Here is a 27496-nt window from a genome sequence, read left to right on the forward strand (position 1 = left end):
TTTGAAGATTCAGGTTTTGAATGGAAATTATAATACATTATATCTTTGTATTAGAATTTCATCTGGAATATTTATTAGGCTGCCATGAAACTCTGTAATGTCGTTGACATAGTTGTACTTCTCAGAGTCTAATAATCGAATTCCTAACTGTTAGTGAGTCCTTTAGCCAAGATAGTTCTGCCAGTAATTTCTGGAAAACCAAAGTTGTTGCACCATTAGTGTGATTAGTAAGTGATTAGTAAGAATCACTCAGTGATTTTTATTTACATTATGCTCATAGTATAAAGTTAACTGTACTTGACAGCCGGAACAATGAAGGTAATATAGTTTTAGTATTGTTGATTCTAATGGACAAATTAATATATTTCCATTTTGTTGTGATAGGTGCCAAGGAGTGTATCAGGATACACTCATGAGAGAGAGTAAATATTTAGGATTATATTTGCCACTATTTTGCTGTGCAAAGATTATCTTCATGTATTTCTAGGACTATTTTTATAATTTTTTAAAAAGAAAAAGGCCAAGCATGGTGGCTCACACCTGTAATCCCCGCACTTTGGGAGGCCAAGGTGGTTGGATCACCTGAGGTCAAGAGTTTGAGACCAGCTTGGCCAACATGGCAAAACCCCGTCTCTACTAAAAATACAAAAATTAGCTGGGCATGGTGGTGCGGGCCTGTAATCCCAGCTACTTGAGAAGCTAAGGTGAGAGGATCACTTGAGCCTGGGAGGCGGAGGTTGCAGTGAACCGAGATTGTGCCACTGCACTCCAGCGTGGGGGACAGAATGTCTCAAAATAAATAAATAGGAAACAAAAAATCCAAGAGTCACAACTTAAGCTTCATGTTGTGAAAATAGAACTTAGATTCAGAACATATATTACTTTTCCCCATTATTCTTTGTCTTAGGCTTACCAAAAAATGAAGACCTGTACAGACCTTTGCCTGTAGGTTCTAGTAGTATAGTAGACAAAGGCTAATTTTCTCTTTTCATGTCTACAAATATTGAAAATATTCTGAATGGTATGAATTTGAAAATACTAGTTTGCATAGACATCAGGACCTTTTTGCATTTGGATAATCAGACTATATATCACTATAGGTGTATTGATTTGAGTATTGATAAAAATTATATGAACCCTTCATTTGCTTATTACAACTGATAATGTGGCATTTTTTTCTGCCCTTTTTTGTTTTTTGTTTCTAAGATCTGGTATAAAGGAAGAAAAATCAAAGGGCTACTCCAATGAAATAAGTTCAAAAAACAGAATACCACAAGAGAAATGCGTTCTTCAAACTGATGTGAAAGTAGAGGAAAACCCAGATGCAGACAGTGACTTTGATGCTAAGAGCAGTGAGGATGATGAAATAGAAGAAACTAGAGTGAACTGCAGAAGGGAAAAGGTCATAGAGACCCCTGAGAATGACTCCAAGCACCACAGGAATCAAAACCACTCTCGGTCACCTAGTGAAGAAAGAGGGCACAGTACCAGACACCACATGAAAGGATCACGAACGTCGAGAGGACACGAGAAAAGGGAAGATCAGCACCAACAGAAGCAATCCAGAGACCAAGAGAACCGTTACACTGACCGTGATTACCGGAAAGAAAGGGATTCTCATAGGCACAGAGAGGCCAGTCATAGAGATTCCCATTGGAAGAGGCATGAACAGGAAGATAAACCAAGGGCGAGGGACCAAAGAGAAAGAAGTGACAGAGTATGGAAAAGGGAGAAAGACAGGGAGAAATATTCCCAAAGAGAACAAGAAAGAGATAGACAACAAAATGATCAGAACCGACACAGTGAGAAAGGAGAGAAGGAAGAGAAAAGCAAAGCAAAGGAAGAGCATATGAAAGTAGGAAAGGAAAGATATGAAAATAATGATAAATACAGAGATAGAGAAAAACGAGAAGTAAGTGTTCAATCTTCAGAAAGAAATCGAGACAGAAAGGAAAGCAGCCCACATTCTAGGGCAAAGGATAAATTTCTTGACCAAGAAAGATCCAACAAAATGAGAAACATGGCAAAGGACAAAGAAAGAAACCAAGAGAAACCCTCTAATTCTGAATCATCACTGGGAGCAAAACACAGACTCACAGAGGAAAGGCAAGAGAAGGGTAAAGAACAAGAGAGACCACCTGAGGCAGTGAGCAAGTTTGCAAAGCGGAACAACGAAGAAACTGTAATGTCAGCTAGAGACAGGTACTTGGCCAGGCAGATGGCGCGGGTTAATGCAAAGACCTATATTGAGAAAGAAGATGATTGATGGCTACCCCAAGAGAAAGATTTAAGGAAGCACAGAAAACTAATTCCTGGAACCTGCTGCGTAAAACCATAAAGGAGTGTGTTACCAGTAGTTTGGAGGGCATTTTTAAATTTATTTTCAGAATTTTAAGTTAAAATCAAAAGTCAGTCTTACAGCTTGGATGTTTGGATGTGGATGTTTGGCTGAATTTATGTATAGTTATGTACTCATCAATACCACATTCTTTGTTGTATTCAAGAACCGTTAAGAGTGTGCTAATTCCCTGTAGGTACATAATGAGGAAAACTGGCTCCACTACAACCTTTAAAAAATAATTTTGGCCAGATATGGTAGCTCATGCCTGTAATACCAACATTTTGGGAGGCCAAGGCAGAAGGATATTGAGGCCAGGCATTCAAGACCAGCCTAGGCAGGATAATGAGACCTTGTCTGTATTTAAAAAACAAAAAGCCTAGCATGGTAGTGCCTGTAGTCCCAGCTGTTCAAGAGGCTGAGGCAGGAAGATCACTTGAGCCTAGGAATTTGATGTTACAGTGAGCTATGATCATACCACTGCACTCCAACCTGGGCAACAGAATGAGACCCTGTCTCTAAAAAAAATTTTTTTAAATAAATAATTTAACTCTTCTAATAATGTTTTGTTGCAGGAGCTGTATTTTAGATAAAATATGGATTTGAAAAATAGAAAATATACTTTATGTTCTGAAATTTGTATTAAAGTATAAAATGTGAATCATCTTGTCTAAATAGCTTACAGCGTAGTTGGCTTAAATGAAAATAAAATGATATGCCTGTACATTTTATTTATGCATTTATTTTAAAGTAATTTTACTCATGTCACAATTCATCTTTTTGCTTGTAGTAGAAATTAATTTGTAATTCTGAAACCTTGACAAGTTAGTAAATTGGTTATGTATGTAAATCACTTTTAGTTAAAGGTGAAGCTGTGGAGACATTAGCCTAAATGAAATTAGCTAAAGATCCAGGTGGCCTATTTCTAAACATGTCTTGTTTCACATATTCTGAAAAAGATAGTGCAGTTTATTACAAGTTCCACTTGTGTATAAAAATAAAACTAGTATCTTTCTTGTGAGTCTTTGAAACTCAGGAGAAATAATTATACACTGTAAATATTTTATTTATGGGGAAAGATGAATGCTGTGGAGAAAATAGTTCTCTACTAGGTCTTCCCATTAAGAAAATGCTGTTCATATATCTCACAATACTTTACCATAAAGAGCACACTTTCTTATTTTTAGAAGGATAAACTTGGTTTAATAAGAATGCTGACTAGATGAAAAACATATATTAAGAGTCAGATTTGGAATTTATAAATCATTTTATTGTACCTTTAAAACCAGAAAGGAAAAGTCACAGGAAAGTTAACGCCCAAATCTCTGACTGATACATTAAATGTTAGTTACATCCTAATACTCTAAAGTCAATCAGTGAGAGTGACAAACCCCCAAAGTCATTGACTTGGTGTACAAAAAGGGAGCAACATAACATCAGTATGGAAAGGTAAAAGGGTGACATCATGGAAGGACCATGAGTGACAGAAAAAATCTTCAACTTTGGTGGGGAGTGTGGTTTCTTTGTTAGGATTGTTTTATAACTAGAGCCATGCATTGGGAAGATTAATTTGATCATAGTGTGCAAGGTAGTCTAGGAGGAGAGACTGATGTCAGAGACATCTGATGATAAACTGTTTCCCTCTCCCAGAGGGAAAAGCTCAGAGACTTTTACAAAGCAGCTTGGATCCTTAGATAGGAAAGCTATAAATTACTTTTATTAACCGACTTAATTTGACATAAATCAGGATGAGAGACTGCAAATGAAGAGTTTTCTTCTGTCTCCTCCAAATATACAGAATGTTGGTTTTGCCTCTCTGGCATTCATTCCCCCTTTTCCTGGTAACAGCAGGATTTGCCTTTGAGAAAACACACCTTTACTACTCTTAGTCCACGGGTTCAAATGGGGCAGAATATCTTACAGGAAGGGTATGTGACTCAAGCTAGACTGATGCTGGTCCTGTTGTCAGAATTTACAGAAAGATGTTTTCTGTTGTCGTTGCTGATTATGGCGATGAGGTAAGTCTGGAGTTTCATGGAGAGTGCCTTGCTGCCTGGCAGAAAAAAAACCCACAACAAGAAAGCCAGACAGAAGAACAAAAAACCTGATGATTGCTTTTGCATCTCTGGCTCTAGTGTAGCTTTTTTTGTTTGTTTGTTTTTTTTAAGACATTTAAACCAATACTTTTCCCTTTTTCTGTTAGGTTAGTTTGAATTGGATTTCTGCTGTCACAACCCAAAAAGTCCTATTTGATACAAGGTTCCATTCATGATAGCTCTGTGCCAAAAGTTACCAGAACACTCTTAGTAGATTTTTTTGTAGTTTAACGTTTAAAGTGCACATGGAGTTTACAGCTTAATGGATTCACACAGTACACCTAGTTTAAAAAGACATTACCTGTGCCATAGAAGCTCCCCTTAAACTTCTCTCCCAGCCTACTCTTTCTGATTTTTAGCATCATAGAGTAGTTTTGCTTGTTTTCTAGATTCTTTACTACTACATTCTGTTGATGGACATTGGTTATTTCTTTTTGGGGTTATGAATAATAATATCTTCTAGGTAATAATGTATCTTCTAGGTACATTCTTGTGCTTGTCTTCTAGTACATGCATGTGTGTTTTGGTTGGGTATTCTGAGGAATGGAATTGCTGATTCATAGGGTATGCTCATGTTGAGCTTTAGTGGTTAACTACCAATCAGTTTTCCAAAATATTTGAACTAAAAGGCACTCCCTCCATCAATGTATGAGAGTTCCAGTTGCCCCACATCTTGCTCACACTTGGTATTTGTCTTTTGGCTTTTTGTCTTTTAGCTACTCTGGTAGGTGTTGTGGTACCTCATGGTTTTATTTTGTGGTTCCCTGATGGCTCTTACATCTTTATTAACATTTAACGTTTGGGTATCTTGGCGGGGGGTGGTGTTTGTTTTTGAGACAGGGTCTTTCTCTGTCACCCAGGCTAGAGTGCAGTGATGCAATCATGGCTCACTGCAGCCTTGACCTCCCAGGGTGAAGTGATCCTCCCACCTCAGCCTCCCAAGTAGCTGGGACTACAGCTGCATGCCACCACACCTGGCTAATTTTTTGTAGAGACGGAGTTTTACTATGTTGTCTAGGCTGGTCTCAAACTCCTAGGCTCAAGCAATTTTGCCTGCCTCAGCTTTTCAAAGTACTGGGATTACAGGCATTAACTACCTTTCCACTCCCTGCTTTTTTTTTGGGGGGGGGGGCGGGGGGCGATGGAGGGGAACTATCTGCCTTTTCCTTAATCCAGTACAGGTTTGGTTTTGTTTTTGAGACGGAGTTTCACTCTTGCTGCCCAGGCTGGAGTGCAATGGCATGATCTCGGCTCACAGCAACTTACACCTCCCAGGTTCAAGCGATTCTCCTGCCTCATCCTCCTGAGTAGCTGGGATTACAGGTGCCTGCCACCACGCCTGGCTAATTTTGTATTTTTAGTAGAGATGGGGTTTGTCCATGTTAGTCAGGCTGGTCTCGAACTCCCGACCTCAGGTGATCTGTCCGCCTCGGCCTCCCGAAGTGCTGGGATTACAGGCATGAGCCGCCACGCCTGGCCCCAGTACAGGTTCTTCAGATATTCTAGGTACGAGTTGTTTGTAAGGAACTTCTCCCTCCCCTCTATGGCTTTACCTTTTCACTCTCTTAATGGTATTTTTAATGAACAGATATCTCTAATTTTACAAAGTTAATTAAAATTAATAAAATTTAAAATACAGTTCCTCAGTTGCATTAGACATTTCGAATGCTCAACATGTGGCTGGTGGCTGCCACATAGGACAGTGCAGGTTTATTGAACATTTCTACTGCAGAAAGTTATACTGAACAACATTTTCTAGAAGCATTATTGCCTACATTTCCTATTTAGATCTACAATGCACTTGGAATTAATTTTTGTTTGTGGTGTAAGATAGGGGTTAAGATTTTTTTCCATATGGGTATCAAATAGACTCAGCAGCGAATGACAACTTGTTAAGATTAAAACCACAGTGAATACTATTACACATCCACAAGGATGGCAAAATGTTAAGAGTCATAATACGAAGTGTTGATGAGGATGTGAAGCAACAGTATTTTTTTTTTTTTCTGAGATGGAGTTTCGCTCTGACGTCCAGACTGGGGTGCAGTGGCGTGATCTCAGCTCACTGCAAGCTCTGCCTCCCAGGTTCACGCCATTGTCCTGCCTTGGCCTCCCAAGTAGCTGGGACTACAGGCGCCCGCCACCACGCCCAGCTAATTTTTTCTATTTTTAGTAGAGATGGGGTTTCACCGTGTTGGCCAGGATGGCCTCGATCTCCTGACCTCGTGATCTGCCCTCTTCAGCCTCCCAAAGTGCTGGGATTATAGGTGTGAGCCACCATGCCCGCTCTCTTTTTTTTTTTTTTTTTTTTAAGATAGTCTTGTTCTGTCGCCCAGGCTAGAGTGCAGTGATGCAATTTCAGCTCACTGCAACCTTTGCCTCCTGGATTCAAGCAGTTCTCCTGCCTTAGCCTCCCAAGTAGCTGGGATTACGGACGTACACCACCACGCCCGGCTAATTTTTGTATTTTTAGTAGAAACGGGGTTTTGCTATGTTGGGCAGGCTGATCTTGAACTCCTGGCCTCGTATGATCTGCCTGCCTTAACCTCCCAAAGTGCTGGGAGTACAGGCGTCAGCCACTGCACCCAGCAGCAATAGTAATTTTTGTGTGCTACTAGTAATAGGTGAACTGGCACAACCTTTTTGGGAAAAGTTTGGCTTTACCTAGTAACTGACACTGCATGTTTCCTGTAACTCGTGTTCCACAGATGCACCAGGAATATCTATAATACATTTTTCATAAATGACACGACCTAAATCTCCATCAGTAGTAAAGAATATATAGCTAGGCGTGGTAGCTCACACCTGTAATCCTAGCACTTTGGGAGGCCAAGGCAGGCAGATTGCCTGAGCTCAGGAGTTCGAGAGCAGCCTGGCCAACATGGCGAAACCCTGTCTCTACTAAAAATACAAGAAATAGAAATTAGCCAGGCATGGTGGTGCGTGCCTGTAATCCCAGCTACTAGGAGGCTGAGGCATGAGAATCACTTGAACCCAGGAGGCGGAGGCTGCAGTGAGCTGAGATCATGCCGTTGCACTCCAGCCTGGGTGACAGAGTGAGACTGTCTATATATATATATATATATATATATATACACACACGTGTATATATATATACACGTGTATATATATGTGTATATATACGTGTATATATATATATATATTCACACACACACACATAGGCAATACAACAGTTAAATGAATACACTAGAGCTATACCCAACTTGGATGAATTTCAGTCTTGTGAGAAGAAGTAATATATATATAGGGGAAAAAAGGCAAAACTATATTAAAGATACATGGGTAGGTGGTAAAAGGGGTTATAAATATGGAAAGGAAGAAAATTAGAATGAACTTTGTAGTGTTGGGTTGGAATTGGAGATATTGGTGTGACCTCATGGTTTTTAAGATAGAGAAATAACTATTAAATGCAAATTATGTATACACACACTTCTGTCCAGTGAGAGGGCTGAGGATCAGTGACAACTCAGTAGCCATGAGAATACCTAACACCTAGATCGTGGTTTCTAAATATGCTCTTGACTAAAAGGAACCAGGGCTTCTTGGAGATATAGCTGATTTCGGAGCTGTGGCAGAGAAAGTACAAGCTGGTCCTGAAACATCTCACTCTGGAAAACAAGGAACTGTTCCAAGAATGATGGGGACATGTCAAAAGCACACAGAAACCAGCTTGAAGGGACTCCCACTGGTTAAATATAGGACAAACTGAGCATCAAAATTAATAATGGGGGCAGGTGCTGTGGTTCACGCCTGTAGTCCCAGCACTTTGGGAGGCCAGGGTGGGAGGATTGCTTGAGCACAGGAGAACTGCCTGGGCAACATGGTGAAACCCTGTCTCTACACAAAATACGAAAGTTAGCCAGGCATGGTGGTATGTGTCTGTGGTCCCAGATACTCAGGAGGCTGAGGCAGGAGAATCAGTTGAGCCCGGTCGAGGCTGTAGTGAGCTGTGATCGCACCACTGTACTCCAGCTTGGGCGACACAGCCCCTGTCTCTTTTGAGACCCTGTCTCAAAAAAATGAATGAATGAATAAATGAATAAAATTGATTATAATCCATTGGATAAAACAGGAATCTATTTTTAAAAATAAATGGATTGATGAGGACAGGATATTTGCACAGTGTCAGAATAACTCCATCCCCCAAAATGTTAATGACAAAAAGAAAAGGAACTTTACAGTGGAAAGCCCAGTAGACACCACCTTAACCAAGTGATTGAAGTTAACATCACCAGTGAGGGGACAAATCAAAATCATGCTCCACCTGGTAGGATGCAGGGAAAACAACACAGCACCATTCCAGTGATAGTCCTGCCAGAAATACATAGCCCGGATTTAATCAGCAGGAACTGATCTTCAAACAAATCAAATTGAGGGACATTCTACAGAATAACTTGCCTATTAACGTCAAAGGCTTCAAGGTCATGAAAGTCAAGGAAAGACTGGAAAACGGTTCTAGACTGAAGAAAACAAAAGAGACATGAAATTAAATGAAAATGATTCTGGACTAGATCCTTTTTCCTAAAGAGCATTGAACAGGGTCTAAAGATGAGTTGACAGTCATGTAGCAGGGTTACTTTCCTAACTATGATGGTTTAATTGTGGTTATGTAGGAGAATGTCTTCATTTGTCAGAAACACATCCCTCATTTTCATTTTTGTAGTTAAAATCTATACTTTAAGATATATTCTACTTTTTATTCAAGTCCGTTTATTCAGATCTCTGCATTAACTATCCTCTCCATCATTTTACATATTGAATTTTTTAGTTTATAAAAACCATGTCACTGGGTGCAGTGGCTTATGCCTGTAATCCCAGTACTTTGGGAGGCCGTGGCGGGCAGATTGCTTAAGACCAGCCTGAGCAACATGGTAAAACTCGGTCTCTATTAAAAATGCAAAGAATTAGCCAGTCATGGTGGTGAATGCCTGTAGTCCCAGCTACTCAGGAGGCTGAGGTGGGAGGATCACTTGAGTCCAGGAAGTCAAGGCTGCAGTGAGCCAAGATCACGCCACTGCACTCCAGCCTGGGTGACAGGACACTTTGTCTAAAAAAAGAAAGAAAGAAAAAAAAGTGTGTAAAAAAAAAATACTGGTAATCATTTTGAGATCTTTAGTTATTACTTAGTGATATGTTCCAAAACTGGAGCTCAGACTCCAAAGAGATTCCTGTAATTGAAATATTGCACTTTAATACTGGAGTTGCCCTAACTCTCCATAAAGCACTGACAACATTAGCATTTATTTTAAATAATAACAATATCCCTGGAAAAGCAGCAGCACCCAGAGTGACCACTAAGCTTTAGTGATAATAAATGGCATCTCATATCTGGATGAAACAGTTATCTCTAATGAAGCCTAGGATCAGATTTGTGGCATACCAACGGCACATGTGAAAGTCATTCTGGTGTGACATGTAGCCTCATTTCTGGTCCCATTTTATTTTCTCGCTCTTGTTTTTCTTTTTGTCACCCGTCTTTGGCTTATGTTATCCTTTATTTTGGGAATCCCTACCTTAATACCTCTTTAAACAAGTCAATGTGAATCAGATAATTTGAATCTAGTACAAGGATTAGATTTAGTGTGGTGATGGTAATTGGAGAGTCTTTAACTGTAGGGCAGGAGGTCTGTTAGGAACTGGGCCACACAGCTCATTACCACCTGAACTTCACCTCCTGTCCTATCAGCAGCAGCATTAGATTCTCACAAGAGTGTGAACCCTGTCGTGAAAATTATGCATGTGAGGGATCTAGGTTGTGTGCTTCTTATGAGAATCTAATGTCTGATGAACTGAGGTGGGATAGTTTCACCCTGAAATACCCCTCTGCTCCCACTATCCGTAGAAAAATTATCTTCCATGAAACCGGTCCCAGTGCCAAAAAGGCTGGGGACTGCTGCTGTCCCCAGCTGGGGACAGCACACATGTAATGATGTATCAGTAACAGGTTCTTCCCCTATGTTAATTATTCTTCCCTATCACACTTTAAAATGAGATAGAACATCCTTGCAGTTTAGAAAAAAACCCATTCTGCAGTTGAATCCTCTTTGGATTTCTCAAGCTTCTGTGGATGCTAATTTTAAAGCTAAACATGTAAATAACCTTTGGGCTGGAATTAGAAAACCTATAGGCATAAAGCCTGTCCTGGAACGTTCCAGGTGTGTGAACTTGGGCAAATCAATCAGCCTCTTTGAGCCTCAGGCTCCTCATCCCACCCCCATCCTCACCTGGGAAAATACATCTGTCACCTAGACTTCTGGTGATCCCATGAAATATATGGGGAAGAACATTATAAACTAAAGCTCTTCACAAATTACAAAGAATTATATTAACTCATTTAACTTTACGGAAATTGAATACATCTAATTCAATGTAGTTTTTGTAAGTGCTATGCAGTGATGTTTAGGGAGATGTTTAAATATTCTGACTATAAGGTTAAGATTTTTAACTTTAAGAGTTTAGAATTTTGTATTTTTTTAATGATACAACAAATCATGATATTAAGTGTTATTACAGTAACAGTTCACAGCATAAATCATTTATTAATATCTCACAATCTAACTTGAAATATTTATAAACACTGCATAAATGAATACAAGGGCACTATATGAATTTTAGAAAGGGGACTCATACAAATAAATTTAGGTTTAATTCTGCCAGATAAAATTAACTTTAGATATGTCCAACACACAATCAAAAGTATTCTGAAAAGTTGTATATAGCTCAAATCATAGTTTAAATTCCATTCACAAAATAACTGTAAATTCCCCAATTTTATCTTTTAAAATATGAATTTTTCATATATTATTTTCTTAAGATAAAGTACGCCTTTAATTTTAGAGTGTAAATAAGAGTAATCTTTCAAAATGCCATTTAAAAAAATTAGTAAATGCTCATATTTGTTTATGATATTTAAGCAAAAATATGGGACATTCTTCCTCACCAAATATTTTTGTTTGGACTGTCAGTGTTTAAAAATTGCTAGACACAATTCTTATCTACTATAATTGGAGTCTTCAGTTACAGAATTGAAGGACTGATGCCATCTATTCTCTCCCCCAAACGACAAAATTCTTCTCAGTTCAGTAGACATTCAAACTTATTCTGATGAGGTCCTTCACCAATGCACACTGTCTCCAAATTAGAGTTGGCTGGTGAAGAAAGTTTATTTTAGTAGCTTTAAAAAAATACTTGCATTGGTGGTAGAGCAGCTTGGCATAGATTCTGTGAGGTGTTGGTAAGAGAAATACCACCTGACATTCCAACTGAAATATATTGTGAATCATTTTCAACAAAAGAGCTCTTCTGTTGCAAAGGTGACTGTTTTTGAAACACCTAATGTAGAAACAATACTGAATTGATTTCAACTATATGAAACAAAAGGAGAGACATATTTAAGATTCCATCCTAAAATATTTATCTTTTCTATCGTGGTATTAAACCAATTGAAAGGGTTTTTTTGTTTTTGTTTTTGTTTTTAGATGGAGTCTTGCTCTGTCACCCAGGCTGGAGTGCAGTGGCGCAATCTCAGCTCACTGCAACCTCCACCTCCTGGGTTCAAGTGATTATCCCACCTCAGTCTCCCAAGTAGCTGGGATTACAGGAGCATGCCACCATGGCCAGCTAATTTTTGTATTTTTAGTAGAGATGGGGTTTCACCATGTTGGCCAGGCTGGTCTCGAACTCCTGACCTCAAGCGATCCGCCCGCCTTGGCCTCTCAAAGTGCTAGAATTACAGGTGTGAGCCATTGCGCCTGGTGGAGAGGGTATTATTTCATTCTAGCAGAGGAAATAAAACTCCAGTTCACCTGTCTTTAGTGCTCTCAATAACAGAGAAATTAGCTTGGTCCCCAGGTTTGTCTCTGCCTCTAATGGCATTATCTGACCTTTAAAATATTATTATCATTAAAATTTAGAGACAGTTAAGCAATGAAGTGGGGAAAGGGCAATACTACGGAAAATAGAAAAAGAAGATTTAAAGCTTCAGAATATTCTTTCCATGGAACTAAGCATAACAATTTTTTTTTTTTTTTTTTTTTTTTGAGACGGAGTTTTGCTCGTCATCTAGGCTGGAGTGCAATGGAACATTTGGCTCACTGCAACCTCTGCCTCCTGGGTTCAAGCGATTCTCCTGCCTCAGCCTCCCAAGTAGCTGGAATTATAGGCGCCTGCCACCACACTCAGCTAATTTTTTGTATTTTTAATAGAGACGGGGTTTCGCTATGTTGGCCAAGCTGGTCTCAAACTCCTGATGTCAGGTGATCCACCTCAGCCTCTCAAAGTGCTGAGATTACAGGTGTGAGCCACCGCACCCGGCCTCTTGGGTATTTCTTACTGATACAATTACAAGAAAAAAAAATTAACTCAGTCCTTAAATAATGTTACAATTCAATTCTATTTTTAGTTTTTATTTTTCTATAAATGCTACATATAGATGTAAACTATTATTTTAAAATCCACCTACCTACTCCTAAATTTTCTTTTTTAAAAAAAACCCATAGTAGTATTGATAAATAGGGATCAAATAAATGCATACTATGCGGAACAGACAGAGATTTTCGATTTTTTTTTGTTTGTTTAATAAAGTTTGAAAACTTTCAAAGCTCCTGTACAATTCCATTAATACCAGGCTTGGCAAAACTCTAATTCTGTTTGAAAAGGTGTTTTTTTAAAAGCAGTATATTTGAACAATGTCTAAGTATGTGGGATGGGGAGAATCCATATCCGAATATCTTCATAAAGCAAGTTCTTAAAATTTGCAAAGCTATTAGGTTGGTGCAAAAGTAATCATGGTTTTTCTTTTGCACCAACTAATATTTACCACTGAATACGCTGGCATTTAGATCACTTCCTTCTTTCAGCATGCTAGACAGTAAAGAGAATGGGCATGAGGCGGCAGGAAGAACGAAAGAGTGAAGATAATGGAGTTAGGTCAGTGAGGCATATTTCTAAATTCCCCGCTTCTTTTCCTCTAGCAATTCTGGGAAACTTCTCAGCAGCTATCCTATAAGGAAAGTATCTCGCTAGGAGAAGTAAAGAATGAGAAATAGCAGGGCGTGGGGAGAATGCAGGCAGTGGGCCGGGGTAGACAATGCTGGGGAAAGGACGCCAAGGGAGGAAAACCTAGAATTGGACAGGACGTTTCCTCTGCTGTCTGGACCTTCTTTTTATAAGGTTGTTAGAATTAAATTTCATTTATACAGGGAACTGAAGTGATAGGTGGCCAGATGATTTTAAGTCCTTTTGTCTCTGATGAGGATTTATTCCCCTCAAAATTCTGATAAGGAATTCCCATGCTACAAATATTAATTTGCTCCTCTACCTATGCCTCTGAGAGTCACGAGACACCAAAGGCCAAATTTACTTATCTATATTAAGGGCTTTATGTGAAATGAAAGGTGATTTACTTAGCTGACCATTTCCCAAGCAGCCTTACTTAGACTGAATCTTAAAAATTATCTGGAGGGCTCATAATCGTGACCGCCAGTAAGCGGCGAGGTCCATGTAAGGCTAACCCAGACTCTCCAACTGCTCTTGGAGTGAAGATGCATTGGTTTAGGTTAGGGTGCCAGATTTGTATGCCCCAGGGCTAAGCGAGAATCTGATTTACCCTCCTCTCTTCACCGAGCAAAGCAACCTGGACAGTCAAACTCAGTCACGTGAGGCAGACAGAGCTTAAACCAGAGGGCCAGGTGAACACTGAAGGGGCGTGCGACACGATCCCCCCAACGTACTTCACAGCCAAGCCACAGTGACTAATGAAATAGGCCAGATCTGCCTGTGGAACACTGTCCTGAATGGTTAGTACAGAGAGACAGGAAGCTGGCAATGAGGTGCAGCAAACGCCAGAGGCTGGCCTGTAAAGGAAAGTGTGTGGCTCAAGTAGTGTCGCTGGAAAAGGAGTGGGTGGCAGAGCATGTCGTAGTGATTGTACCCTTCAAATAATAACCTCTATACACAATTGAGTCGGTAGAATTTGTTAATGTAAGAAAAATTTGGGGAAATTCATATATTTGTAATGGGCCCAAAATATTGGACTAGAGATAAGAATACACTGAAACAACAATATACACAGACTCACAAGCTTACATGGACACATTATTTTTCATTTTAGTGTCTTACATCTTCCTTTCCTGATGCCACAGCAGCACATGGATTAGAAGGTTCTATATTCCAGCAATAAAATTCTATATGCTACTCAGAAAATATATGGCTAGCGAGATAGCATCCCTGTTCTCTCCTACGCAGTTTACGTATTCATGAACAATGAAACCTTTAGAAGCAAACAGATATCAGATACCAATGATCATACCAAGAAATGATACAGGAGACTTTCACAGACTTGATTCTAAACCTAATCCTAACTGATGATAGGGTGGTTTTCATCACCTCCATTCACATCCTCACACGTCCAAAATAGGCCAGCTCAGCTGTGTCACAGTCTACCGTGGGAATACGTCCAGGGGAGTCCATGGAAATAAGTGGCTGGAGGCCTTGAGTCTGGGCACCAGACTGTGTCCCTGTGGAGAAGGCCCGTCCATCATCAGGCTTAGCTGGAAATTCATTCACTTGGAGGGGAGAAGGCAGGCGTGGCTCATCAGAACTGGAGGAGGAGGTTGTGGAGAAGCCTTTTTCCTCTCAGTGAGTGTGTTACACAGCATTCAAGCGGATGTCCCCACAAGGAATTTCTGTTGGTGTTTCTGGGGTAATACTTTTAACAATACGCTATTGGGAAGAAAATACAATGTTATAAACATCCTTGTAATTTTTAAAACTTGCAAAAATAGTCAACATTAATATTAAAACAAAGCTTAAATAACACTTTAATAACATCTAAGAGCGAGTTGGAATAGTCTCATTGACATTCCTTAGGAAAAGAATTCTCAATTTATTTATTCTCAAATATGAATTAAAATGGTGTATTCAGAAACTATACACATCTGTATAGTTATAATGAAGAAAATCATTATAACACTAATGGAAGAAAACGATAAGACTTCAATAGAATCTCTGCTGGCCAATAACATGCTTTTGAAGGACTTGGGAAAGGGTACCCTTTTCTCTGGACAGAGGAGACTTCTGCGGCCACACAGGGCTTGGGGAGCAGAGTAATTGCTGGGTTTTGGCCCCCATCCCTTCACCCAGGCTCCTTGTCCCCTGCAGACACACTGCAGCCATACTGCCCAGTGCTATCAGCCACTGTAACAGCCAGGATGTTACTAATTTAATGAATTCACCTGTAAAGCAATACTGGTTAGTTCATACGAGAGTGTAAATTATCACATAGTTAAATTGTAAAAGATGCGATTATTGAAATCATCACTTCTAATGCAACATTGTGTTGATGTAGTACTCATCACAGAGAAGTGGCTGAAAAGGTCTACTATAGAAACAGCTGAGGTACACAGAAGCTTTAAGATGGATCTGAAATATACTTGGGCTTACGTATGAAATATACAACCGGCCTTGTAAAACTCAGCATCAGAGTGGCAAAAAGCAGCTCAGGGATACAGAGAAAAAAAAAAAGCAGCCGCATTGCAGAGGCTTCGAAAAATCTTTATTAAGTTGCTTAATAAAATCTTTGTTGGCCAAAAGTCTGTATGTATTATAAGCAGACAATTTGGATCTGAAAGCATCCTTTGATTTACTGATCTTTAGGCGAAGTTCTGCTCCTGTCATTTTTATTTTGGACTGAAAATGTCGGGAGTTGCCTTCAAGCTTTTCTATTTTCTCATTCTGGGAGTTTGTTCTTTAAGGAATAAGGCCAAAAGAATTCAAAAAGTTCCAGTCCTACAGTTAATGAAATGCACCATAGGGCAAAATGCACAAAATTGCACATTTTGTGCTCCTCATTTCCTAGTATCTGTGTACTGAACTCTCACACTAGAAATCCGTTTAAAAAGGAGTCATTGCAGGGCTCATCTGCTACCAGAGCATGCCGAGTCACGGAAAGCAACCTGTCAGAAACCACACATTCCCACAGATTAACATGTGAACCATATCTGATTAAACAGAATTATGGCTTGTTAGTTGAGAACTAGACAGAGATCACTATAATGAGTCCTTTTTTTTTTTTTTTTTTTTAAGAGCCAGGGTCTTCCTCTGTTGCCCAGGCTGGAGTGCAATGGCACAATCATGCCTCACTGCAGTCTTGAACCCCTGGGCTCAAGGGATCCTCCTGCCTCAGCCTCCCAAGTAGCTGGAACTACAGGTGCATGGTACGATGCTCGACTGTTAGAACTTGTCTTAAGTGGAGCTCTCACGATAGCTCATAGAGAGAAGAGATCACCGAGGTGTTTGGTGGGGCAAGGCCTGCAATGAACAACGTCATAAAGTCAAACACTTGGTTTTTGTGCCCTAACCTACCCATATGGGCTGCCGCCCTGTTGGTGACTGACCACCCAGGATGCCAGGCCCACGTCTGTTTTCCGTGCTTTGCCAGCATTCTAGTTGCCAGACTACTATTGCTCTCAAAATTTGCCAGGCCCTGGCCTTCTGCGAGATGATAACAAGTTAATCTAAGAAATGGATTCCTCTTGATATCTTCATAAACATGTACTCATTAGGGACCATTTTCCAGTATCTTTGGGTGGATTATTAGTAGTTTCTGCAAAAATGACCTAAGCCAGTGGATGACTCCAACTGCAAGACTTCCAGACTGTGGGTGTGTGTGGTACCCTTCAAATTACACCAGTAAGCGGTGGCTCACTCCACAAACTCCAACCTTGCATATGGCCAGGGCCCAAAAGGATTTTATATGAGGCTTCCCTCCCTCCCTCACAGAAAGTGACAGACTAGCAAGTCTGGTATTCATAAAGAATTGTGAAGAATTCTAGACCTTTGGCAAAAAACACAGCATGCTTTATTCTTCTCAGAGATTAAACATGCACATGGGCATATTAAAGTTTTTTTGAGAAGTCCTGAGGTGAACAAACCTGTTTATTTATTTATGTAATCTTTTTGAGACAGAGTCTCTGAGATCATCAGAGTGAGAGATGATCTCAGCTCACTGCAATCTCTGCCTCCCAGGCTCAAGCAATTTCCATGCCTCGGCTTACTGAGAATCGGAAACTACAGGTGCCCGCCACCACACCCGGCTAATTTTTGCATTTTTAGTAGAGATGGGGGTTTCACCATGTTGGCCAGGCTAGTCTCAAACTCCTGACCTCAGGTGACCCGTCCACCTTGGCCTGCCAAAGTGCTGGGATTACAGGTGTGACCCACTGTGCCCAGCCAAGAAACCTGTTTAACTTGCCTTAGTCCAACAGTCTCCAAAAATTACCTGACTACATAAACTTTTTCTCCAGCAGTTAATACCTGTGACAGCTCCTGGAACACACTTTGGGAAATGTTAATATAGTCAAATGAGCACATTTGAAAGAGGAGGAAACCGAGGCCCAGATGAGATGAGTATGTGCCAGAGCCGACTAGGGCTTTTTCCATGGTCCTCACCGACAGGGGTGTATCACACTGCTTCCGGGTAACCCGCTGCTCCCCGTCTGGTGGCCCCTCATGAAGACGCCCTACCTACAATTAGTCTTACCTCTATTGCTAACAGACCTGAGCTCTGTTAGTGACACACTATTGGGTGGCATTCCCTTGTGACCAACTGGGGGAATTTGTGAGAAAGATGGCCAGGATCTGAGGTGTAGCCTGTGACTGAAGAGTGACATTTATTAACCTAACACAGTTCCCACCTCCAACCTTGGCCTCTGGATTTGAAGCAACAGAGCTCATGGATCATCACAACTGCCGAGATGGACGACTGGAAGGAATGCGTTCAATGACTCTGGGTAGGAGAATGTGCAGGAAGTAGCATGGGATCCAAGGCTCTTTAGGGGGAGTGCGGTCACGAGAGGGCTGGTTTGGCTGTAGGAAATTAGTAACTACAGAGCTCAGAGTTCTGTTCACCCAGAATTCAGTTTTCCTGTTTCAAAAAAGAAATGGACCCAATTGTTCTCAGAAAGGGCTGATATTTGGCCGGGTGCAGTGGCTCATGCCGGCAATCCCAGCACTTTGGGAAGCCGAGGCAGGAGTATTGAGCTCAGGAGTTTGAGACCAACCTGGGCAACATAGTGAGACCTTGTTTCTATTAAAAATTTAAAAATTTAGCCAGGCGCCTGTAGTCCCAGCTACTCAGGAGGCTGAGGTGAAAGGATCGCTTGAGCCCAGGAGTTTGAGGCTGCAGTGAGCCATGATTATACCACTGCACTCCAGCCTGGGGTACAGAGTGAGACCTTGTCTGAAAAAAAAGAAAGAGCTGATGTTTAATTGCCTGTGTTCTCTTGCTTCTCATTTCTTATGAAATGTCTTAGGATGACTACTGTGATGGTCTCATGTCTAAATTTTGCTGTAAGATCTCAAATTAGCCCACCTCCATTCTCAGGCTATTATAGATTATGCTGAGTAGCTGGGACTACAGGCACGTGCCACCATGCCCAGCTAATTTTTGTAATTTTAGTAGAGATGGGGTTTCACCATGTTGGCCAGGCTGGTCTTGAACTCCTGACCTCAAGTGATCTGCCTGCCTTGGCCTCCTAAAATGCTGAGATTACAGGTGTGAGCCACCATGCCCAGCCGGAAATAAGGAAACTTTGCACAGTATTATTCCCCACCTCAGTGTCCTTGTCTGGTAATAATGCCTGCCCGTTTACCTCCCAAGGCACTTTGATAACAGAATGGGATAATCGACATGCAGATGCTTTGAAAATGGCATTCATACCAATTGGAAGGTACTGTTATTAACGTTTCTACAGTGCATTCATTACTGAAATGAATCTTGCTATCCTGGCAAAACATTTTTACTCCAATGGCTTGAGCTAAAATCATGCTATTGTTAGAGAGCTAACAATTTTGATCTAAAACTATGACACTGTTGCAACATCCTTATTTTGTGATGATTTTCAAAATAGTACTTGTCACATTGCTGTTAGAAAAGTGACCATGGACATTTCCCACCATAATCGCCGCTTAAAATTTGTGTATTGCTCCAGACATCACAGATCTGATGTCCATGCCCAGTGGCAAGCAGGAGGCAGGGTAGTTGTCTGATAAGTTTGAAAACCTATGCACAGCCCAAGCTGAATGCTCTGGTGCACCCAAATGATCAGCTCACTCTTTTGCCCTTGCATTTGAGGCTTTGGGAGATGCCTTAAGATAACAGTGACAGCCATTAGAGGTCTTTGCCATGGCGCAGGTACATACATATATAGGGTTGCGTGCCTCCTGGTGAATCTCATTTTGAATAGAGCATAACAAGATAATCCTTTTCTCCCAAAACAATTAGTAGTCTGAACACACACATATACACACTAACTAGCACGTACCTCCTTAAATGTCCCTGGAGTGATGATCAACCGATAAGCTATATATGTGGGGATGCAAATGAAAGATGAGGTTCCTATGCAGTAACCCAAGACGATACTCCAGTAGGGATAATTATATTGGAAAAGTCGTAGTTGTGGCGGGCTCATCAGAAAACTGCAAATGATGAACTAAAACAGAAATTCCAAGAAACATTAAAAACCTTAACAATATCCACTCAGATAGAGACGTTTCCGATACCACAAACACCAAATGCTAAAGCTAAGATACTTTCAGGAAATTCCCAAGATGTGATATATCCTGGATTGAACTCTGACATACAGAATTACCAACTTCTGTACCCAAGCTGCAAGACTACACCAGCCAGGTGCTTTCCCTGATTTTCCTCCCCAGCCCTCACTTCCTATAGGGGGATGTTGCAGCAGCCCTACAGCTGCCCCTACAGTCGGGGCTGAAGCCTGCAGCTCCCGCTTCAGCACAGGCCTCTGCCCAGGCAAAGAGACTGGCAACCTTGAGAGTGATTTGGGCCTTGTCTTGCCAGAAGGCAGAGGAATAAACTGGGTGACCTCTCCGCAGCCCCCGCCAGGCCCCAGGCTTCATATTTCTCTCTGCTTTGTTTTCATTGCCTTGCGTTTCTGGCTGTGGTTGTTTTTGGTCAGATGGAAGGTACCTGATGTCCAGGAAAGATAAGAAGGTTCTCAAGACCCAGAGAGGACTCAGGCTCCTGGGGGTGTGTCCTTCTCCCATTTTCCTGAGCTCTCTGGCTTTTGCTTTAAGCTGCATTGCCTGGGGCTTCAACAAGGATGGCTCTGCCACTAGGCATCTCAACAGTGAATGACTGCCTGCCACAGGTCCTCATCATGAAAGGAATTACGGAAGGAAAAGAAGCAGCTTAATACACCTTTCACTTGAACACTCTGTGAGAATTTTGACCAAGAAAAATTCCACAGTGTGCTCCCAACACCCAGTTTATGAGTTTTCTTATTTCAATTATTTGGTTTCCAGATTTTGCCTAGTAACCACTGTGCCGAAATTGTTATTGCTCTTGATTTAATTTTATTTTATTATTTCATAGTCATAAAGAAGACAGTAATGTGAATTATTTGTGTGGTTAAACATCTATTTATATCTTTTTTTTCTTTGTCTGCAGGTAACAAAATGGGAAATTGCTAAACACACATCCATCTTCTGAGCGGTGCTATCTTAAGTCTAGGAGGAAGCCTTCAAAACAGGAGCCTGGTCAATTGCAAACCTTCCTCCTAACCCAGGCTCCTCATCCCCAGAGCCGGCTATGAAGAAAGATGGTTTGGGAACAGGGAAAGAGGATCTGGTTAGGAGCCATCCCAGCCACTTGTCTCTTAATGTCAGGTGTGTGAAATCCCACTCAGTCATCGAGGGGCTCAACCTCCGGTTGGGGCAAGTGCTACTTCAGAAATCCCCTCACACATACTGGCCTCTACTCATACACAATATTTTCTTTTTCTTTTACTTGGCTGCAGTGAAAAAGAATATTTTTAGTAAGCTACTTGTTGTTTACCTAAAGCAGCCTTAAGAAGCCCAGAGCAGGGGATCTGTTAAGTAAACGCAGAAGCAGAAGACAGATTTGCCTCTCTCAGGCACTAGGGCACTTGGCTGTAGAGGGGTGAGTACGGCAAACATCATGGGAATTATGAGTAGTGCGCCCACATCCAAAGCTGCACATGGGTTTTCCTGGGCAAAGAAACTCAATGACTGTGCACCAAGAGTTTACCCAGTCTGACAGCAAGAAACTGACAGAAACGAACAGACCCAAGCACATGGACACATGGAGGCACTCACCTCAGGCACAACATTAAAGCAGGAGCCAAAACCAAAATAAACAATATTTTATTACAATTTTTTAAAAGACAGGATCTAACAGGGCCAGATTAGGGTAAAGCGAGTGAAGTAAGACGTACAAGTACAGGGCTGGCTCCTGTGTTTATTGAAAATGTTGATATTTTGTTAATCATGGATCTTTTTGAATTAATTTTTATTTTTAAAAAATATTGCGTGAAAATAATATTTATCCTGAGTCCTGAGCTCTTTGGCACCTTCTTAAATTTTATACCCACAGTGAATGTTTCACTTGCCTTCAAGTCTCCCCTAGACATCATTTCCTCACTGTGTGGGGAAGAATAAATATGGAAGTAAACAAACAAACAAACAAACATCTTTCTGCCCTCAAGGAATTAATCCAGTGACTCTTCTTCCTTTGAAAAACAAATAAAAATATTTAAGTAGATTATTGAGAAGTACTGGTAATAATATAAATTAATAACCCATTTATGTCAGGGCTTCTGCTTCTGGTAGGATGGGCTAGGCGATTTCCAACAACCCTCTCACTGAAAACAACTAAAACTTCTGGATTTAAAAATACATGCATTTTAAATGTGCCTAAATGCAACAGCAAGCTGATAAGGTCATAAGGAGCTCTGAGGCCAACATCTCAGGAGCCCAGAGCTTGCACCAGAGTCACTGCAGCCTGGGAACATGTGCTGCTTGGTGCAAACACTGGCTTTGATTTTGGAAACCTCCAGGGTCCGGGGGAAAGGAAATCAAAGAGGAATTCTGGGGTACAGAGAGACACATGCAGTGTCACGGAGACAAGAACAAGCATGTTGTCCATCATAGATAAGTTAATGTTAAGATGTGTGGGTACAAAAGAAGTACAAAAAATAAAGGGCTACCCCAAGAAAGTCAAAACACAGAATACAAAAAGGGCTGTTTTCATGTTTGTTTTTTTGTTTGTTTGTTTTTTTAGACTGAGTCTTGTTCACATCCTGCTAATTTTTGTATTTTTAGTAAAGACAGGGTTTCACCATGTTGCCCAGGCTGGTCTTGAACTCCTGACCTCAAGGGATCCACCTGCCTTGGCCTCCCAAAATGCTGGGATTATAGGTGTGAACCACTGCACCCAGCTGTTTTGAAAGGGGACACAGAACAGCTGGATGCCAAAGAGATGTCCTAAAACAAAATGGGATAGCCCATATACTCCTAATAAGCTGGAGGTGGACTGAAGGAACAATCTAACAACACTTCTGGCTCTAAAAGACAAAAAAAAAAACAAAACAAAAACGAAGTTACAGATAAATGAAAGAACTGAAGAATAGTGCCTGCTGGTGTGCATGACATCAGTTTACCCCAGGCTACCTCAGCACACACTTGGGAGGCCAGCAGGCTGTTATCCATCTTGGACAGGGGCACGTGAACCAAGGACAAAGTGAATATTGAACACATCTCAACACGTGGACAAGCCTTGGGACTCAACTTTCTCACCCAGGTCCTTTGGTAATAAATGGATTCTACTTTTGACGTGGATTTTTGCTTAGAGAGCTTTGTATCATCTTGAAGAAGATGCATACAAAATTGTAAACACAAAAGTACTAGTACCCCATCCAGGGCCCCCATGAAGAGCATAGCAGATCCTTCCCTGGTCTTGAACAGTTCTTTTTGTTATGTGACTTTGGACACTTCACTTTACATTGCTAAGCCTCAATCTCCTTTTTTCTTTTCTTTTTTTTTTTGAGACAGAGTCTTGCTCTATCGCCCAGGCTGGAGTGCAATGGCGCGATCTTAGCTCACTGCAACCTCCGCCTCCCAGGTTCAAGCAATTCTCCTGCCTCAGCCTCCAGAGTAGCACCCAGTACCACGCCCAGCTAATTTTTGCATTTTTAGTAGAGATGGGGTTTCACCATGTTGGCCAGGCTGGTCTTGAACTCCTGACCTCAGGTGATCCACCCACCTCAGCCTCCCAAAGTGCTGGGATAACAGGCATGAGCCACCGCACCCAGCCTCAATCTCCTTAAATGTAAAATGGGAGTACCAGAACTATAACCACTTCATAGAACTATTGTGAGGATTTATAGAACAGTGAGTGTAAGTTGAGCCTGAAGTCTGGCCTGGCATTTAGTGCTCCATAAATGTTATGCATCACTATCACTGCCAGAGTGACTGAAGCCCCGACTACTCCATGGTGTCAGGAGTCAGAAGGGTGGGGAACCACGGTGGGCATAGTGGCTGGGAGGGGACACAAGAGGGGCTTCTGAAGTGCTGGTCATATTTTTGTCTCCTGGTATGGTTTTGGATACATATGTGTGCTCAATTTATAACATTTCTTTGAGATGTACACTGACGAGCTGTATATTAATACTTTTCTGTATATGTTATTCTTCAATACTATTTATTTATTTTCTGAAATAGAGTCTCACTTTGTCACCCAGGCTGGAGTGCAGTGGCGATTTCAGCTCACTGCAACCTCCGCCTCCTGGGTTCAAGCGATTCTCCTGCCTCAGCCTCCTGAGTAGCTGGGATTACAGGTGCCTATCACCACACTCGGCTAATTTTTGTATTTTTTTTAGTAGAGACGGGGTTTTGCCATGTTGGCCACCTGCCTCAGACTCCCAAAGTGTTGGGATTACAAGGATGAGCCACCGTGCCTAGCCATTACAATTCATTTTTTATGTGTCTGGGGGCAAGTCTTTCCCCAGGGCAAGGAGGAGAAGGGAAATGGCAACTCACCAGGAGAAAGAGAGGGCTGATGGCCACCCAGCAGATCCTCCAGAACCACCCCGGGCTGAAGCCGAGCATTTCCTTCACGTCCCTGCAGAACTGAGTGATGCCTGGAACCGCCCAAGGGGAAGAGAGGCAGAGACTGAGAAAGGACATGGGCTGTGCTGCTGTGCCCTGATTCTCTGGGAGAGTCAGAGTCACAGGATCACACTGGGAATGACAAGGGGAAATGACAAGCTGGAATTCCTACCCCAGACACACAGGGTAGCTCTGGAATTTCTCTCTAGGAGGAGTACAGCGACAACAATCTGGTCCGAAAGTGGGGCTGGGGGACTTGTCACAAAACTACATTTTTATAGCAAGCAAGACTCTTTCTACATAGGGTGGGAGGACGGATGGGCATCTGGAAGGATGGATGGACATCTGGGAGGATGGATGGGCATCTGGGAGGATGGATGGGCATCTGGGAAGAGAGGCACACCCCCTTCTTGGTGCCGCACCGCCTTCCTGAGAGCTGAGTCTGTATCTGATTTCACTGTTATTATAAAACAGTTGAATTTTGTCCAGGAATGGTGAACCCGCCTGACAGACACTGACTTTGACCATGACACTGGAAACTTTCAAGGGAAATTTTTAACCACAATATTGCCCATTCTTATGCCAGATCAAGATCAAGGTTCTTCTATAAAAAGTAACTGGTAAGGAAGTGAGAACTGAAAACTCCCAAAGAAGAGTGAGAAATGGAGAAGGGGAAGGTGCTCTGTGGTTGCTTCCCCGAGAGGTCCCAGCAGTTCCTAGGGCAGGTCTATGGAGATTCACACACTTGAACTTGGTCCTCTGAATTGCCAAGGAGGTGGGAAGATTTCTTCTTTAAAAAAAAAAAAACAACCGGGCCTGTGTGCAACCCAAAATGTGCCCCCTCCTTGATAATATGTGTAACAAATAACATGCAAAAGTGGTTTATTTTTGTTTGTTTTTGGGTTTTTTGTTTGTTTTGAGACAGACTCTCACTCTGTTGTCCAGACTGGAGTGCAGTGGCGTGATCTTGGCTCACTGCAACCTCTGCCTCCCAGATTCAAGCAATTCTCCTGCCTCAGCCTCCTGAGTAGCTGAGATTACAGGCCTGCGCCACCATGCCCGGCTAATTTTTTGTTTTGTTTTGTTTTTTTAGTAGAGATGGAGCTTCACCATGTTGGCCAGGCTGGTCTCGAACTCCTGATCTCAGGTGATCCACCTGCCTCAGCCTCCCAAAGTGCTGGGATTACAGGCGTGAGCCACCGCGCCTGGCTGAGACTCTTTTACAGACCCATCGTCGGGAGGTCACATCTTGTAAACTGTCCCTCACAGCCTTTTTTGGTGAAATCAGCCCTTCGCTATTCTGCTGGCTGATGGTGTAGAAGGGACCCAGCTGGCTAAAGGAAGCGTCTTACCATAGAACCAAGACACAGCGACTGCTTCGATCAGTGCGACGGTGAGCACGGCGGGCCCCGTGGCATACTCCTCCAGCAGCTTCACCACGTAGGCCCCTCCCTGGAGGGGAGAGCAGAGCCTGGGTGAGGGCCCTCCAAGGAGCCACCCCTCCCAACTACAGAGACCTGCAGGGGCTTCCTCACTTAGAATCATTCTGGAAAAATCCCACCTGGGACCGAACGTGAGTACCCCAGAAACTGCCTCTTAGGCCAGGTGTGGTGGCTCATGCCTGTCATCCCAGCACTTTGGGAGGCTGAGGCAGGCGGATCACCTGAGGTCAGGAGTTCGAGACCAGCCTGGCCAACATGGAGAAATTCCATCTCTACTAAAAATACAAAAAAATTAGCCAGGTGTGGTGGCACGCGCCTTTAATCCCAGCTACTCAGGAGGCTGAGGCGGAAGAATTGCTTGAACACGAGAGACGGAGGTTGCAGTGAGCTGAGATAGCACCATTGCACTCCGGCCTGGGGGACAGAGCAAGACTCCGTCTAAAAAAAAAAAAGAAACTGCTTCTTGGACTGGCCTTTGCAGTGGCAGTGTGGGCAGGTTTTACCCACTCAGACACCTCTTCCCATCCTATGTAGTTCATTCTTCTTATTTCTTCTCCCCACTAAATTTTAAGAGACAAACTCCAAAGGGCCTTGGGATCTACTTTAAACTTCCTTCAACTTATTGAACACCTGCTGTGGACACGACCCTGGAGAATCCCTGCCTCTAAAGACTGAATCCAGAAGGGCCCAGGATACCAGACACATTAAGGGCCTTAGTCGCAGTTTTGCCTTTCTGTCCTAAATCGTGACTCACTGGGGTTCCACTCAGTCCCCTTGACCCCTACTCCAGGGCCATCGGGGTCAGGGCTTAAAGATGCACATCTGCAAAATCTGCCTTAGAGTATTTACTTCAGCTACCAAAAAAAAAAAAAAGGATCTCTAGAGAGGGTGTGACTTCTTTACCATTGCAAATTCTGGAGGAGACCAAGCGGCATTACACACGTGACGTGCAGAACATCAGGGCAGTATCCCCATGAAAGCAGCTCTAAAGAGTGGAAATAGGCTGGAAAAGCAAATCCTAATTTTCTCCAGATAGTTTTTGAAGCCTGAAATCTAGTGGGATCTACTGTAAAATGCTGACAGCCCCTGGATACTATGCACGGAGTCTACAAGTAGATGTGCAAGAAGCAACTTTTCTTCTCCTTGATGACAAACTTTTTAATGGGAGTAACAACCTCCCCTTCTTTGGTCCCAAAGCCAGAGCACTGTGTGAGATGGAAGGAGAGGAACAGCTTCCTGTAGCATTCTGTTGCCCTAGGGGAGGCCAACTCAAAGCTGAGGGGCGTGATACTCACAAAAGTCAGGGTGACCAGGGATCCAAAGAAGCAGGTGATGACCACGGCAAGCACAAACCACTCCCGGCGCTTGGCCCAGATGTTTGGGAACTCATCCAGCACAGCTGTGATCACCCCCTCCAAGCCTGCAAACTGAGAGGTACGGGCAAGCAGTCACGGTGGAGGCTTTGGGACAAGGCTGTGGCCTTCAGGACAGTGAACGGGAGGGAGGGGTAAAGTTGCTAAGTGACTGGTCAAGCTGATCATCACCATTTCCCCGGCTCACTGGACCACGTAAGCATCTCAAAGAGTATTTCCCTGTTTTACACTGTCATTTATAGCTCATCACTAAGGAGAGCCAGGAAACAAAACAGCACACGTGGACAGAACTTCAAT

At 42.2% G+C, this 27496-nt stretch overlaps 2 protein-coding genes across 9 annotated transcripts in view; one reads left to right on the forward strand and one right to left on the reverse strand.

The window, feature by feature from the left end:
* The window catches only part of NSRP1 (nuclear speckle splicing regulatory protein 1), a 66831-nt gene extending 63769 nt beyond the window's left edge, over nucleotides 1–3062 (forward strand). For all 8 annotated transcript variants that reach the window (XM_054458193.2, XM_054458192.2, XM_063656118.1 and 5 more), the window contains one exon: nucleotides 1207–3062. In XM_054458193.2, coding sequence (XP_054314168.1) covers nucleotides 1207–2266 — 1060 coding nt within the window. In that variant the 3' untranslated portion in view covers nucleotides 2267–3062. The remainder of the gene's footprint in view (nucleotides 1–1206) is intronic.
* Nucleotides 3063–9521: 6459 nt separating this feature from the next.
* SLC6A4 (solute carrier family 6 member 4) overlaps nucleotides 9522–27496 on the reverse strand; it is a 42407-nt gene continuing 24432 nt past the window's right edge. The window contains exons 10-14 of the mRNA XM_054459555.2: nucleotides 27122–27253; nucleotides 25737–25836; nucleotides 24316–24416; nucleotides 19779–19946; nucleotides 9522–15177 (exon numbers count right to left, since the gene is read on the reverse strand). Of these exons, the coding sequence (XP_054315530.2) occupies nucleotides 15103–15177; nucleotides 19779–19946; nucleotides 24316–24416; nucleotides 25737–25836; nucleotides 27122–27253 (576 nt within the window). The 3' untranslated portion in view covers nucleotides 9522–15102. The remainder of the gene's footprint in view (nucleotides 15178–19778; nucleotides 19947–24315; nucleotides 24417–25736; nucleotides 25837–27121; nucleotides 27254–27496) is intronic.

Source organism: Pongo pygmaeus, chromosome 19 (assembly GCF_028885625.2).
Source record: "Pongo pygmaeus isolate AG05252 chromosome 19, NHGRI_mPonPyg2-v2.0_pri, whole genome shotgun sequence".
In the NCBI taxonomy this organism is placed as follows: Eukaryota; Metazoa; Chordata; class Mammalia; order Primates; family Hominidae; genus Pongo; species Pongo pygmaeus.